Source organism: Podarcis bocagei (assembly GCF_964188305.1).
Source record: "Podarcis bocagei genome assembly, chromosome: 5".
NCBI lineage: Eukaryota > Metazoa > Chordata > Lepidosauria > Squamata > Lacertidae > Podarcis > Podarcis bocagei.
The window spans coordinates 67,632,100-67,646,780 of NC_138129.1; the positions used below are offsets into that span (position 1 = coordinate 67,632,100).

General features: G+C 42.5%; 1 protein-coding gene across 1 annotated transcript in view; it reads left to right on the plus strand.

Moving 5' to 3' along the window:
- LOC308586741 (serine/threonine-protein kinase TNNI3K) overlaps window positions 1-14,681 on the plus strand; it is a 165,393-nt gene that overhangs the window by 27,172 nt on the left and 123,540 nt on the right. The window contains exon 7 of the mRNA XM_081193729.1: window positions 12,160-12,258. Coding sequence (XP_081049855.1) covers window positions 12,160-12,258 — 99 coding nt within the window. The remainder of the gene's footprint in view (window positions 1-12,159; window positions 12,259-14,681) is intronic.

Consider the following 14,681-nt stretch of genomic DNA (forward strand, 5'->3'; position numbering starts at 1 on the left):
TTATTCTTATATTTTATACTAAAACCCTGGCCCTACCAAACAGAATAACAACCTAGAACTAATTATTCTTTCCACATGCACTTCTTATTACAATGAGAAATCATGTCTGCATATCATTAAATATGTGTGTGTTGGCTCGAGTTTACATAATTCTTATCTGAAATTTATGCAATGACTCAGGATTAGGGTGAAGACAGACACAACATTTTAAGTGTGAGGGAGGTTCTTTGTGCATATATTTGTTATCCTACAAATAAATGCCTCAAAACTCACGGCATTTGTTTTCAGGGCTACTGTTTCCTGCTTGGCAGGGGGTTGGACTCGATGGCCCTTGTGGTCTCTTCCAACTCTATGATTCTATGATTCTATGATTCTAATGTATGTTCAAGGCTCATCCACCACTCCTATGTTATGGCTGTCTTTGGCCTTGGAACCTAGGAGGAGTGTGTCCTCATGATCACCACCATTAAGAGGTCTATGTAATATGGTATTTTTGATGTCCCAGGTTTTCCTTGGTTCTGTTTTCAGCAGAACCAACGTAGTTCAGCAGGGTCTTTTCAGCAGACCCTGAAAAGTCATTGCAAGACAGTACTTGACTATACCGCAAGGGATAAATCTTCATTGGGTTAGATGAACTATGTTGGGTTAGATTAGCATTTTCTCTCCTTACATACCATAGGAATGTTTTTTGTTTTGTTTATTTTTGTGTGTGTTGTATGATAACAGAAAACCTAATAGAGACATTATATAAAAAAGAAGAGACCATTAATAAATGACATCCCACATAAAACAACCCCTTTTTTGGGGGGGGGGACACCCAGAATTACTATTTGGATAATGTGGCACAGTGGATTAATTTTGCATTGTCCCTTTTAAGGACAGTCCAGGATCCAGACTGCCTCTCCCTATTTCCCTTTGCAGTATAAGAAATACTGTTGCAGATTTGTCTTTGGAAGCACTGCATAATAAACCCATTATGTTACCAAAACTGTATGAAGCCTGAATCAGTAAGTCAGCAATGTTCAACATATGCCCAGTGCCAGTACTCAGGCAGGTCGGGCATTGGTTGAGGGGCTCAGAAGGACCTCTCACTTGCCCAGCCTAGGTGAACTGCCACTTACCATCTCGCTGCAGGTCACCTAGGCAGCTGTTTTAGTGGTGGGCAGGTAGTGGTATCACTTTTGAATGGGTGTGGAGCTTGGCTCCCATACATGACAGTCATCTGCCATCTCATTATACCCAAAATTCAGTGGCCTTAGAATAAATCTTTGGTGCCACCCCACCGTTCAACAGATTGTATGTTCTCATTGTAAAATGTGCAGAATTTGAGAATGCAGACAAGAGTATATATGTGGAAATGGAGGAAGTAGCGCTGTAAAAACCAAATAAGGAAGCAAAACTGGAACATTTCCCAAGGTTCAGTTTTCACTAGGAAAATGCTTGGTGGAATACAACGTGAAAATCTTTAGCCTTTTTAGGATCTCGTAAGCTGTACAAACTAGAGGTGATTTGTAGTTAAAACTTTTACAATGTTCTGTAAAAATGCTGCCACATAATAATGCATCCCTTTTTTGCAGTGATAAAATCATTACTGTTATAGGCATTTAGAGAGTACAGCAGTGAATATCATGAAGCGTATACAAATACATGAACAATGCAGCATATAAAAGATATTGTGACCTCCAGGGAAAAGTGCCTGGCTTTACTGACTTATTCAATCACTGTCATGACTGTATCACCTCTAGCTGACTAAAAAAGGTCATCCAATGCACTTCAAGCAAAAGATCCTCTAGTTCTGTTGAGATTTCCCAGTAGTCATGATCCAGGCTGGTTAGATCTAGGTCAAAAGGCCTACAATGTGAAATCACCTCTACAGCTGCTGGATAGTTCAGCTGTTTTGAGCATGGTGCTGATAATGCCAAGGTTGCAGGTTTGATCCAGCTGCATATTCCTGCATTGCAGCAGGTCGCACCAGATTATCCTCAGGGTCCCTTCCAACTCTGTGATTCTGTGTATATCCATCTCAGCCTAAGGGCCAAACAAGGCATTCTTCTAATATTTTTGGAACTGAAAGCCCACTGATGCTTTGCGTTCCCTAACATCAAATCCTGAAGTTGCTTTTGGACAAACGTCACCATAGAAGAGTTAAGAATCTCTCCATCTCTCAGCAACTGCTTATAGAGTATAGCTTCTTCCAAATTTCTGCCAATGACATGCCACGATTGTAAATCAATAAGTGTGATGTGTTTATTCACTGGCTTGTGGCTATGATGAGTACTTTGCCATTTGAGAAAGCTCACATTTGTTTCTACATAAAACAAGACCAGTAATTGTTTTCCCCTCAACCTTAAGCATTTAACTACTCTTCAGAATATTCCAGCATAACAATTGCTTCTTAGTGCAGACTGGATTTTGCTTGACAGTATGGGGATGCCTGCCCAAATATATCTAATTTCAAAAACAGAGTTAAGTGCAGCCTTTCATTGTCAACAGAGTAGCAAATAATGAGTTGCCAACTGGAATTCAAGTAGGACAATAAGCATTATGGAACCTATGTGAAGAATCTACATCTGTCAGGCAGAAATATGAATTGCCTGAGCCAACTTTTTCCACCCCTTCCCCCTTCCAATTTGAGCCTTGGATGCATACAAAGCAATTTGACAAAGCGTTTGAAAAGATGCACCAAGGCAACTAAAATGGAAGGCAATATAAAAGAATTATGAAGCTTCAGGGAATGTATTGCTAACATTTGTGTATTTTAAAGCTTTTATATTTACATATTTGTGTATGCAGCTATGCAGAGGCGGAGCTAGCTGCTCTGGCACCCGGAGTGGCACACATGCTGTGCACCCGGGGCTAGCCGCCCGCAGGGGTGCCACCCATGGCAAGCAGTGAGCGTCCCAGGGGACGGGGGGGGGGGAACACATGCTCATATTTATGGATCTTTGTATTTATGGCTCTATACCACTGAGTAAAAACGGATCCACAAAACTATCCATGTATTTAACTATACTGGGCACTTGACAATACTGAAGGCATGGCAGCAGAACCAGCTGAATTTTGAAGGCCTCAAGTATATAAGCAGTTCATATTCTTGTTTCTCCATGCCAGTGGACGTAATTGCAATTCTGAGGAAACTTACATGCAGGAAAAAACACCACTGAATTTGTGAACTGTCCATAAAACTGCAAGCTTTACTTGCAGGCTTCTCTCTTTTGACATTTACTGCCAATCCTATGTTTTGCAATGAGATCCATTCAGAATCTTTACAACTCATCACCATGATTTCACCTTTGCTAAAGCATAATTAGTGAAGAAGTGTGGGTTCTGCTAATAAATTTTGATTTCTGGATAACTAGACAGATTAATTTGCAACTCCCAGGTTCTGAATAGATCTTTCGATGTACAAGTTTGAGTTCTTTAATTTTTAATTGCAGATAGATTGCTTGAAGGGGGAAAAATTGACCCAATTATACATGATGTTTCATTAAAACTATAGCAAGATGAGCTCTAATTTACCTTTTCTGCTTTCAGGGCTTTTAATAAAAGCAATTAACTTGCATTATGTTCATTACATCCTACAGAGAGAAGACGTTATAGACTACAGACCTTATTTTGAAATTCTGGCCCTCTGGCCTTCCTACTGCCCTGCTTCAGTTTTGTTTTCCAAATCCCATTTAAGCTGTTCTCCCAAAGAACAGAATCTGAAGTCTACAACTTAGTCAAGTTCAAAGACCCATAACTCATATATTTTTTAAAAATGATCAGTACCTTGCTGTCATGTAGTGGCAAAGAGGCTGATCTGTGAATCTAGGAGTCCCTGGTTTGAATACTGCTCGTGCCCTGAACTCAATAGCTGGCAAGTTGCTCTCTCTCAAGCTCAGTCTCCACATCTGCAATATTAGAAAACACAAAAAGCATGGCCAGATTATTATGCTTCAGATGGAGCAATTGCACCACTATCCATGCCTACAAGGGGCCCAAATCCTGAGCTTTCTTTCCTGAAAGAAATATTTTAAAGAAAAATGTGTCATCAGCTTTCTAAGATATTTCTGAGAGATGAGCCAGTCTCGCTGCCCCTACCTTTCCCATACCCTCCAAGTGTCTCGATTTTCCAGAGACAGTCCCAAAATTACATAAGCCATCCTGGTTTTTTATTGGATCCTTCAATATCCCAGTTTTCCTTTTCCCTGCCCTCCATTTCTTTGCTCTGTGTATGTGTGTGTAAAAAATGGAGTCCTGCTTATACTGAAAATGGCTTCACCAAATGATAAAAAATGGTGAGGCTGGCATATAGTTTTGAGGCTCCAGTAGCCAGCCATTTTTAAGGAAACATGTGGATTGTTTATTCCTTTATTGTAAATGGAGTCTTACACTGCAAGCCTTTACATGTCTACTCAGAAGTAAGTCTGTATTCCATGGAGCTTACTCCCAGGTAACCTGGTAAAGAATGTGCAGTCTTACACTGCAATCCTAATCATCCCCCCCCCCCCCGAACTAAGTCCTACTGAGTTCAATAGGATTTATTCTCTGGTATGTTCCTGGTCATTCTCAGTTTCCATTATTATTATTATTATTGTTGTTGTTGTTTGTTTTATATCCCGCCTTTTCCCCCAACAGAGACTCAAGGCAGCTTACATTAGAGCTAAATTTTTTATTTCGTTCCATTTATCTGTTGAAGGTGTTGTACATGATCCCTTCCCTCACACATTTTTCTCTTTACAAAAGCCCTGTGAAAGAGGTGAGGCTCAGCGGATGTATTTGGCTCAAGGTGACCAGTGTTGATGTGCATATGACATATATGGACACAGGAGATCAAACACAGGAGAAGCTTCCTATGTAGAATAGAATGTCCCTATTTTCATCTAAGAACTGTTGGGAGGGTATGCTTTCATTGTTTTCAGCCAATGAGTGAAGTCAGCATGGACAAATGAGTCCATGTCATGGATGAATTAGTTGTTTGGACGCCAAGCTATAGGAATCCCTGGGTTCCTAAATAGCTAGTGTTTCTCCCTCAGCTTTAGTGTACTTTTGTTTCCTACTTCTGCTTAATTTTCTAGCCCATGGACTCTCTTTCTAGTCTACTGTGTCTGACATCAGGTGCTCCATATAAGTTTTTTTTTTGTTTTTTGTAAATGCTACTGCTCTGTTGTAAGGGTGGATGTTGGAGAAGCCATGGCAAATGTAAAATCTCTTGCTGTGCAGAAGCTGCAGTCCACTAACTTATTTCCAATTTGAAAAAGGACAAAAAGCCCGAAAAAGATTATGGGATATAATTCCCAGTGAGTATATGTAACTCTTTTCATCATTGCACTAAATGTGCTCCATTTGTGCAAGGATTATTTTAATTCCAGTTTGTAAAATACATGTTGTTATTCCTTTTGGTGATAGACAAATTACTATAAAGCCCATTTCTGATGGAAGGACGCATTTGGTCTGTCTCATTTGATTTAGTTGATAAGTTTGATTCAAATACTTACACATTCAAAATGTGAGCTTTGCCATTACCTTCCCCCACCCCCTTATAAATTTGAAACTGCTGGTCTTTCGAGAATTATTCTGACTACGTTAAACAGCTTATTTTGCAGAAGATCACATTAATATATATGGGACTGCTAACATTTTCCCTCCCATGAGAAGGATCTAAATGGTTTTGGTAATGCCTGCCTTAATTGAAATAAAGAGATATTAAATAAGAAGTTCCTATGCTAGATTGTTAGAAATGTAGTTGAGTTCTCCAGCAGTGCAGTCTTTGTGGTTGTTTGTGATGGGAGCACTTTACATGGAATGTGTATTACTTGTACATGTAGTTCAAAATGTGAGCCATGCCTGCTGCTTTTGAGAAGTGTGATGAGCCCTTGCACAATCTGCTTAGTGTGGTCCTGAACTTCCACCCTCATATCTGACCCTGACCACCACTGGATACCTCCATGTCAGGTATACAGATCTCTAGGTATTCTAGCTGCAGAACCAGGTGTGTTCATTTCTTCTCCATCAAAACAGAACTTCTGCCCTGTTGCTTGCTAAGCTTCAGCACTATTCATTGTTATGTACTATTGCAGTAGCCGTCTCAAAAGGGGTCAGATGACTGAAGGGCCCAATAGAATTTCTAGTATTATAAAGCTTTTGGCTGTTCGTTTCTCAGCCTGATCAAATCATTCTCCTGACTGCTTCCCAGCGTAACGACCTAGCTGGTTGGTATCCATATTGTTAACCCTGGCAATTGCTTTAGAAAACATCAACCAGGCAAAAAACAACAACAATGAATCAATGTAATTTCTGAATAGGCAAACCAGCTTTGCACTATCCATTCCCCCTTGCACTCCAAGTCTAGGAGGTGGTCTTGGCACAGTTCTTTAAATCACTTTAGCAATCAGTGCTATGAAGTTGATGCTCTTCACTCTCTCTGGCGTTCTGATTCAGTTGCACTAGTCTTGGGCATAAATATTTCATCTTCCCTGCAATTTGACATTATATGTGCTTACATTAGAGAATGTGGTTTGTTGGTTCATCTGTTAATGCCTGGATTTCACCAGAAGAAAAGTGCAAATTTGCAGAATGTAAGTGGGAATAGGAAACAGGCGAGAGGCACAACTCTACCAGCTGTCTTCTTAAAAATACATGTTCACAAGACATCTGTGCCTGAATATTATTTTTCAGCCCATAGATGGCAATACATGGGAAGCTGGCACTGCAGTATGTTTTTGCAGGTTTTGTATAATGGGCTTGTAGAGGCAGTGGCGTAGCTAGCCGCTCGGGTGGCTGGTGTGTGGGGGTGTCCTGCAACCTGGGGGCGGGGCGATCCTCTCAGATGCTAGGAACCTCTCCACCACCTCCCCCTCAGCTGTAGGGCAGCTGAGGGAGAGGTAGTAGGCAGATACAAGTCCCACGCTGCCGTTTCAGGCAGCGCATAACCTGCTGGTGCCTAAGCCACCACGCCACTCCCAAAAAGTTTCATGAGTCCATTTTTTAAATAAAAAACCCCTCATTTTGTCACACACACCCAGTGTTGACACCTGGGGTGCACCACACCCCTGTACCCTCTTCCTCCACCACTGTGTAGAGGCTATTGAATGGTTTAGTGCATGGGTAGGCAAACTAAGGCCCGGGGGCCGGATCTTGCCCAATTGCCTTCTAAATCCAACCCTTGGACGGTTTGGGAATCAGTGTGTTTTTACATGAGTAGAATGTGTCCTTTTAGTTAAAATGCATCTCTGGGTTATTTGTGGGGCATAGAAATTTGTTCATTCTCCCCCCCCCCCTTCAAAACATAGTCTGGTCTCCCACAAGGTCTGAGGGACAGCGGACCGGCCCCCTGCTGAAAAAGTTTGCTGACCCCTGGTGGACTATCAATAATAACTTCCACATACAAGTCAGTTATTCATGAGAATGATGTGAAATGTTTATAACAATGTTGGAATCAAGGTATCTGAAAGATATGCAGTTCAACTATGTGCTAATATTTGCTCAAAAAAATAAATATTGTGGTTGGCCCAAAGACAAATTCCATAACAAAATTGCTTCAGATGCCAATGATGGACAGGAAGAGCATTCTTCAATATATTTTTCAGTATTTAGCACACCCTCCAACATTACTCTGACGAAAATAGAGTCCCATTCCACCACCATCACCATTTTATTATTTATACCCCATCCATATGACTGGGTTGCCCCAGCCAATCTGGGTGGCTTCTAATTTATATAAAAACATAAAGCATTAAACATTAAGAAACTTTCCTGTACAGGGCTGCCTTCATATGTCTTCCAAAGGTTGTATAGATACTTATCTCCTTTGCTCAAGGGTCGCATAACTCCATACCCTCCAACATTTCTGATGAAAAGGACATCCTAAGAAAAAGCGGGACATTCCGGGATCAAATCAGAAACAGGAAGGGTTCTGTAAATCCGGGACTGTATAGTGGTACCTCAAGTTACAAACGCCTCAGGTTACAAACGCTTCAGGTTACAAACTCTGCTAACCTGGAAGAGTTATATCGAGTTGAGAACTTTGCCCCAGGATGGGAACGGAAATCGTGTGCTGGCGGCGCAGCAGTAGCAAGAGGCCCCATTAGCGAAAGCACGCCTCTAGTTAAGAACAGTTTCGGGTTAAGAATGGACCTCCAGAACAAATTAAGTTTGTAACTAGAGGTACCACTGTACCTGGAAAATAGGGACACTTCAAGGGTCTGGATCTTTCGATAGTGAAATTATCCTTAGCATAATTGTATTTATTTAAAGCACTTCCCTTGAGATCTGCTAATCACATATACACAGACCATTTCTTAATTGCATGTCTATGCCTTCCTCTACCCAAGAAGACAGATTACATGTAACATTTCATCAGACTTTGTTCTGCAGAAAATAATTCCATTCACTATATCTCTTATTTGTGAGGTGGCCAGTTTCACAACAGTTTAATCGTGCCTTTGTCTTATTTGATGGCTATCTCGGTATGAAATTCTTCTAGAGCTTCAAGGAGTTAACAAATCCTGCCAGTTTTTGAGCAAATCATATCTAGAGGACATGACTGATTGTATCAGTATCTAGTAAATTGGAAAGAATTAGGCCAGTGCTCAGACTTCATTGTGTTTGGGGTTGAATGACTTAATTAAAAAAAAAAAAAGTTCAGAAAAGCATCTAAGAGATTCCTGAGATGTGTTAACCCAGCAATATAGAGTGGCTTTTGCTCATATGTATGGCTTAATTGTCGAAGCTGTCTTTCTCATTTTAATTTCACCTGCTAGAAAGTCAATAATAATTGATTAAATTTTGTTAGACGAATTCTTATCTGTTACCCTTGCCCGTGAGAGAAAATCCTTAGTTTATCTTAGGTGGCATTTGTTGACATACACTGTAACCCTTAAATAAGTCTTAACTGATGATCTCTTGTGGAAGTGGACATAATTTGCTTCAAAGGCTTTTGATCTCGCCCTCCATGAGGAAGGATTAACAAAACCACCAATGAGGAAGGAGCAAAGGCCATATTTATAATAAGAGAAATTTGTTAGGTGAAAGGAAACTGGATTGTATTGAAAGCCTGGTTTCTGGGGACCCAATTAACATGGAAACTGCATTCTGGGCTCTTTTTGAGAACGGCTGTTTGTGTATGTTAAACTGGATAGCAGGGGAACTGGCTTGAAGCTCCTGTCTGGTAAAATATAAACAAGTAATTGGAATGGTAACATGAGGGAACCAGGTATTATGGTGGGGATGCCATAGCCGAAGGTTAGCATTTTAAAGTCTCATTGGTTTCAGCGGGATGAATAAAAGTCCCTGTAAAATGCTTAACTTTGGCTAGATCAGGGCGGTCCAACCACTCGGACCAAGTGGGCCACAGAAGTACTTTGACACAGAACCCAGGAGCCACACACAGAATTAAATGTCCATATCATAAATTAAAATGTTTGCAATATAGTTAATATTATACACCCACACACCCATGTACGTAATATATTTATTTATCAAACAGATCAGAGCCATTCTTTCATATATATATATATATATATATATATATATATATATATATATATATGCAGGTTTTGGTGTCTTCGGGTGTCTTCCCGTGTAAGAGTTGGGGTGTCTAGGCGACGTTTCGACGAGGTCTCACTCGTCATCTTCAGGCTGGTGCTTTCGGCTTCTTGTTACTGGAACAGAGCAGGATCTCAGTGTTTGAGTTCCTATAAATACTGTTGAGGGGGTGTGGTGTATAGCCTCCAACGTTCTGGGCAGAGAGGAAGTTCCCAGGTTAGTGTGTCTTTTCTTCTTTTGTTCATTAATTACTTGAGGGATATCTTGAGTGATTTCTTGAGTGATATTCTGAGTACCACTTAGGAGGGTCATTAGGTGTGGATTAGTTGCTAAAGCTTTCGTGTCTTGACCTCTTGAGCTTGTGAAGAGTTTTTTCTGAGAAGATGGCTGTACTGCACTTAGTTGTGCTCTGGCTTGGCTTCGTGTATAGGGGCGAGCCCTCCCCACAAAAACCGACACCAGAACCAGAGGCACACAGAACGCCATCTCCAATCAACCACACCAGACCCAAACCCAGACCCTCTCCACAGATAAATTACAGACACCATCCAGTAGCCAAACCATAGTGGCACCTCCGGATGCTGCACCCCCCCGCCATCCCTACACAGATCTGGCTGGCACAGGGCACAAAACCACAGCTCGCCCCTATACACGAAGCCAAGCCAGAGCACAACTAAGTGCAGTACAGCCATCTTCTCAGAAAAAACTCTTCACAAGCTCAAGAGGTCAAGACACGAAAGCTTTAGCAACTAATCCACACCTAATGACCCTCCTAAGTGGTACTCAGAATATCACTCAAGAAATCACTCAAGATATCCCTCAAGTAATTAATGAACAAAAGAAGAAAAGACACACTAACCTGGGAACTTCCTCTCTGCCCAGAACGTTGGAGGCTATACACCACACCCCCTCAACAGTATTTATAGGAACTCAAACACTGAGATCCTGCTCTGTTCCAGTAACAAGAAGCCGAAAGCACCAGCCTGAAGATGACGAGTGAGACCTCGTCGAAACGTCGCCTAGACACCCCAACTCTTACACGGGAAGACACCCGAAGACACCAAAACCTGCATTCCTGTACCCGTGAAAATCTACGAAAGCAATATATATATATATATATATATATATATATATATATATATATATATATATATATATATATATATATATATATATAGTGACCAAAAAGATCCAAAAACAAGGAAGCTGACGAGTGTGAGGGGAATTGCTGGATGCAGGCAGGACTCTGGGCAGTAAAGCAATGGAATTATTAGTGGCTCTTGGTGGGAGAGAAGGAAGAGACAGGAAAAGGGTGTGCTAACATACAGCTTGCTGCAGCTGATGGACAGATTAGAGAAGTCTCACTCTGCTTTTTTTAACCCCTCCCCCCCTTTTCTCTCCTCTCCTAATGCTGACTTGGCTGGAGAAACCGCCTATTGCTTCTCTTCTTTTTTTCCTCCCCCATCCATCTTTCTCTCTCCTCATCCCACTCTGAGGAGGATTCTCAGCCACAGTAGGGATGGGCAGCCTGCGGTGGTTGCAAGCAAACCAGGGCAAGGTTTTCATGGTGTCAGTTCCCTGCAGCTTTGGTACTCAGCAAGGGCCGCCCAGAAAAAGGCCTAGAGGGCTGCATACAGCCCACAATCTGCGCCTTGGACCACCCTGAGCTAGGTCATGCCATCTATCACTATTCTTTAGAGTTATTTAAATTTATTTTAAGATTGGAAGAGCAGTCTAAGGTAGGAGCTGATAACCTCTGAAGATGGTGGATTAGAGAAATATAGGTTTTTTTGGAAAAATCTTTGCTAAGGGGGGGTAGCATTTAATAAAGCACCTTGAGATGATCGAATATAATGAATTAGTGCCATTGGATCAGCCACCTGCTTTGGCTGTAGAATTTCATAAGTTTCTGCAGCCCAAGCTTTCAATGTTCTATATACAATCCACTGAACACTCCCAGTTGATTTGACAATTGTATAGGAGTACTGCTTTTGGCATTAGCACTTGGTGGATATAAAAAGCTCTTCGGCTTTCAAAGAAAGTAGTACATTCATTTTTTTAATAAATATTTCAGAGCAGTCTCATTGACACTTCAATTTTGATCATTGTTTAGCAAGCAAATGATGCATAGTTTAGAGCTGTTTTGATTGAACAATCGACCTTCTCACTGAATATGAGTGTTATGTTGGAAAGAAACGTCCTTGTATGATTTATTTAAATGGAAGGCTCCTCATCTTCCAAAACATAGAGAAGCTTTTGTGTTTGGAAGGAATTGTGTTTTGCAAATTAGCTGTGTGCACTTTTAATTAAAATATATATTATGTACTTTTTATAAGAATGTGTTTGCTCCTGTTTGTGCTTGAACTTTGAAGTGTGTGTGTGTGGGGGGGAGGTTTGTACCTATCCTTTGTCAATCAATTCAGAGATCCTGCTTTCACAATTTAGTTCTTTTGCCAGGAAATATACTTCCAGATGCATATCTGGGGCAACACAGTTGACATGCAACATTCACTCAACGTCCCATTGCAATGTATTTGAAATGTAGCTGTAACATGGCAGAGCAGGTTTGTACAAAGTGACTTCGTTGCCACACTTCTAATAGGGATATTTCATTTCCCCTTTCCCTTCTAGGCTGTTGATATTCTTCTGCAACATGGGGCATACGTCAATGTGCAAGATGCAGTTTTTTTCTCCCCTTTACATATTGCAGCACACTATGGTCATGAACAGGTATGGAAAAGCTGGCAATGTGTGGTCTCAGATGGAGAACTTTATGTGCAATGTATAAGATGCCCTGCTACATGGTGAGCAGAGACAGAAGCAATCTCAGGCTTTGTCCACACTTGCATATAAGCTATAGAAATAGTGAAGTGGTTCACACAGTCACGCATTGTGATGGCCTATGCGAATGAAGCAATGCAAAGGAATGATCAAATACAGAGCCTTTGCATCACCCAATGTCAGCTTTTTAAAAAAGCTCTTTTCAATGGAGACTGTTCACTGATTCAACTGCAAGTCATCAGGTTTTGAGTAATCAAACAATGGGAGAGAGAGGACAAGTGATATATATGAATGTGTGAACAGGCTACATATCAGTTGCCAGTAGTCTCAAGCCAGGTTTGGATTACCCATGAGTGTACAGAATTTGAAAACACACCATTCAACTCACAACTGAATACTTGAAAGCTGCCACAGGAAACATTGTGTTTCAGATGCTATAAAATGAAACAAGCAGTCTGCCCATAGAATTTAATCTGTAATGGCTGCTTCATCCACCATCATTTCATGTTATGTTCATCAAATGGTGAACATGTATGAACTCAGCCTCACTTTGCTATTCTCACATCTTCCAGAGAGAGAATCCCCCCCCCAGCTTATTATCAGCATACCAGTGATCTGAACAACATATGCTGAAGTGATAAAGCTCATTTTCCACACAGCTGCAACACTGGTTTGCATCAAATACATATCACTTGTGCAAAGGAGAGTCATATGAGTCCATTTATGTTTTGAAAAAGACATGCTAAACCATTGCAGAATGTTACCAGGTTTAACAGTACCTTTGTTTGACATCAAACTAAGTTGTAGTTGTCATATCTATTGATTTCAGTGAGTCTGCTGAGTAGAATTAATACTGGAGGCAACACATTATATCAGTGTTGGTTTACATATGCATGTACTGAAGACTTCCCCAGAGTTGTTTTTTTGCAATGTTATTGGGGAATCCTGGGGCCCAACTCTTGGATATTGGCCTAAGTGCAGTGGCGTAGCGTGGGTTGTCAGCACCCGGGGCAAGGCAAGTAATTTGCGCCCCCTAACCCGTGGATTTGCGCCCCCTAACCCTAACCCCCAGATGTTGCGCCCAGTACAGCCGCCCCCCCTGCACCCCCTACGCTACGCCACTGCTAAGGGGACAAGGAACACGCGTGGGGTGGGTGGAGAAGGATGTGGCTAATAATGCAGGAGGGGGGGTCTAAGGGGAAAAGGAGCTCGCATGGGGTGGGTGGAGAAGGAGCTTTTCGGAGAGCTGAGCGGGGAGGGGGGAGGGAAAGAGCACTGTTGCTTTAAAGGAGCCAACCGGACAGCAGCCACTTACAGCAGTGTAAGCAGCTCCTTTCCACTCCCGCTTTGCTCCTTCTCTCCCTCTTTGCTGCTTTACACAGCTAATGGTGAATCCCCTGCAACCCAAGTCCTGCTCAGCGGATCAGCTGAGACGCTGGGAGAATCGTAATTTCCCCCTCTCCCTCATCCCGTGCCCTCCTGTCCCCAGCAGCCTTTTAAAAAACCTTTTTACTGGTTTTCACTGCGCTCGTGGCTCAGAGCCCTCCTGTGCCCTGCCGTCCCTCTGCAGCCTCATTGCTCCGTTTAGAGAGCGCACGGACCTTTGCTAGCTGAGGCTGCAGCAGCTGTTGCTGGCTACGCAGCGCTTTTTCCGGCTCGCTATGGCTCCCGTCTGTCCCTCCTCGTGTGTAAGCGGCTGCTGCCCGCTTTGCTGGCATGGCTCTCCTTCCCTCCCTCCTCCTCAGCTCCACCCCCTCCTCCTGGCTGTAAAGCAAGCATGAGTGCATTCGCTCTGTAACACGCACAGGCATTTTCCCTTCCTTTCTAGGAGCAAAAAAGTGTGTGTTTTGGAGCGAAAATTACAGTAATTCCCAGCAAGCAATTAGCAGGCTCGCTCCACCTCCTCCTCCTCCCGGCTTTGCTGCTGCTGCGCGGCTCTTTTCCTCCACCGACGGCGCGCTGCGCCTTGGAGAGGTTCCCGCTTCCTCGAGGGGGGCCGGCCAAATGCGCCCCCCAAAATGTTGCGCCCGGTGCGGCCGGCACCCCTGGCACCCCCCACGCTACGCCACTGCCTAAGTGCTCCAGACGAGCAAGGGTTTATGACCCCCAAATCTATTGAGGCAAAGCAATGAATTTTGAGGTGCTCCCCTGAAGTTGCATTCTGTTCCTTTTGTGGTTCTTAAAATACTGTTGCCTCAGTGGACTGCTTAGGTTATCTCATCCGAAGACAGTACGTGGCCCTTGGCTTAATTTCCTGGGATGGCTGCTTGACTGCCTGTGCTCCCCTAGGTACCAAAATAAGATCTCTTGGTGGAGACAGATTCCTGTTGAGGTGTGAGTTTTAGTCTAAGCCGGAAGATGCTGACCCCAGG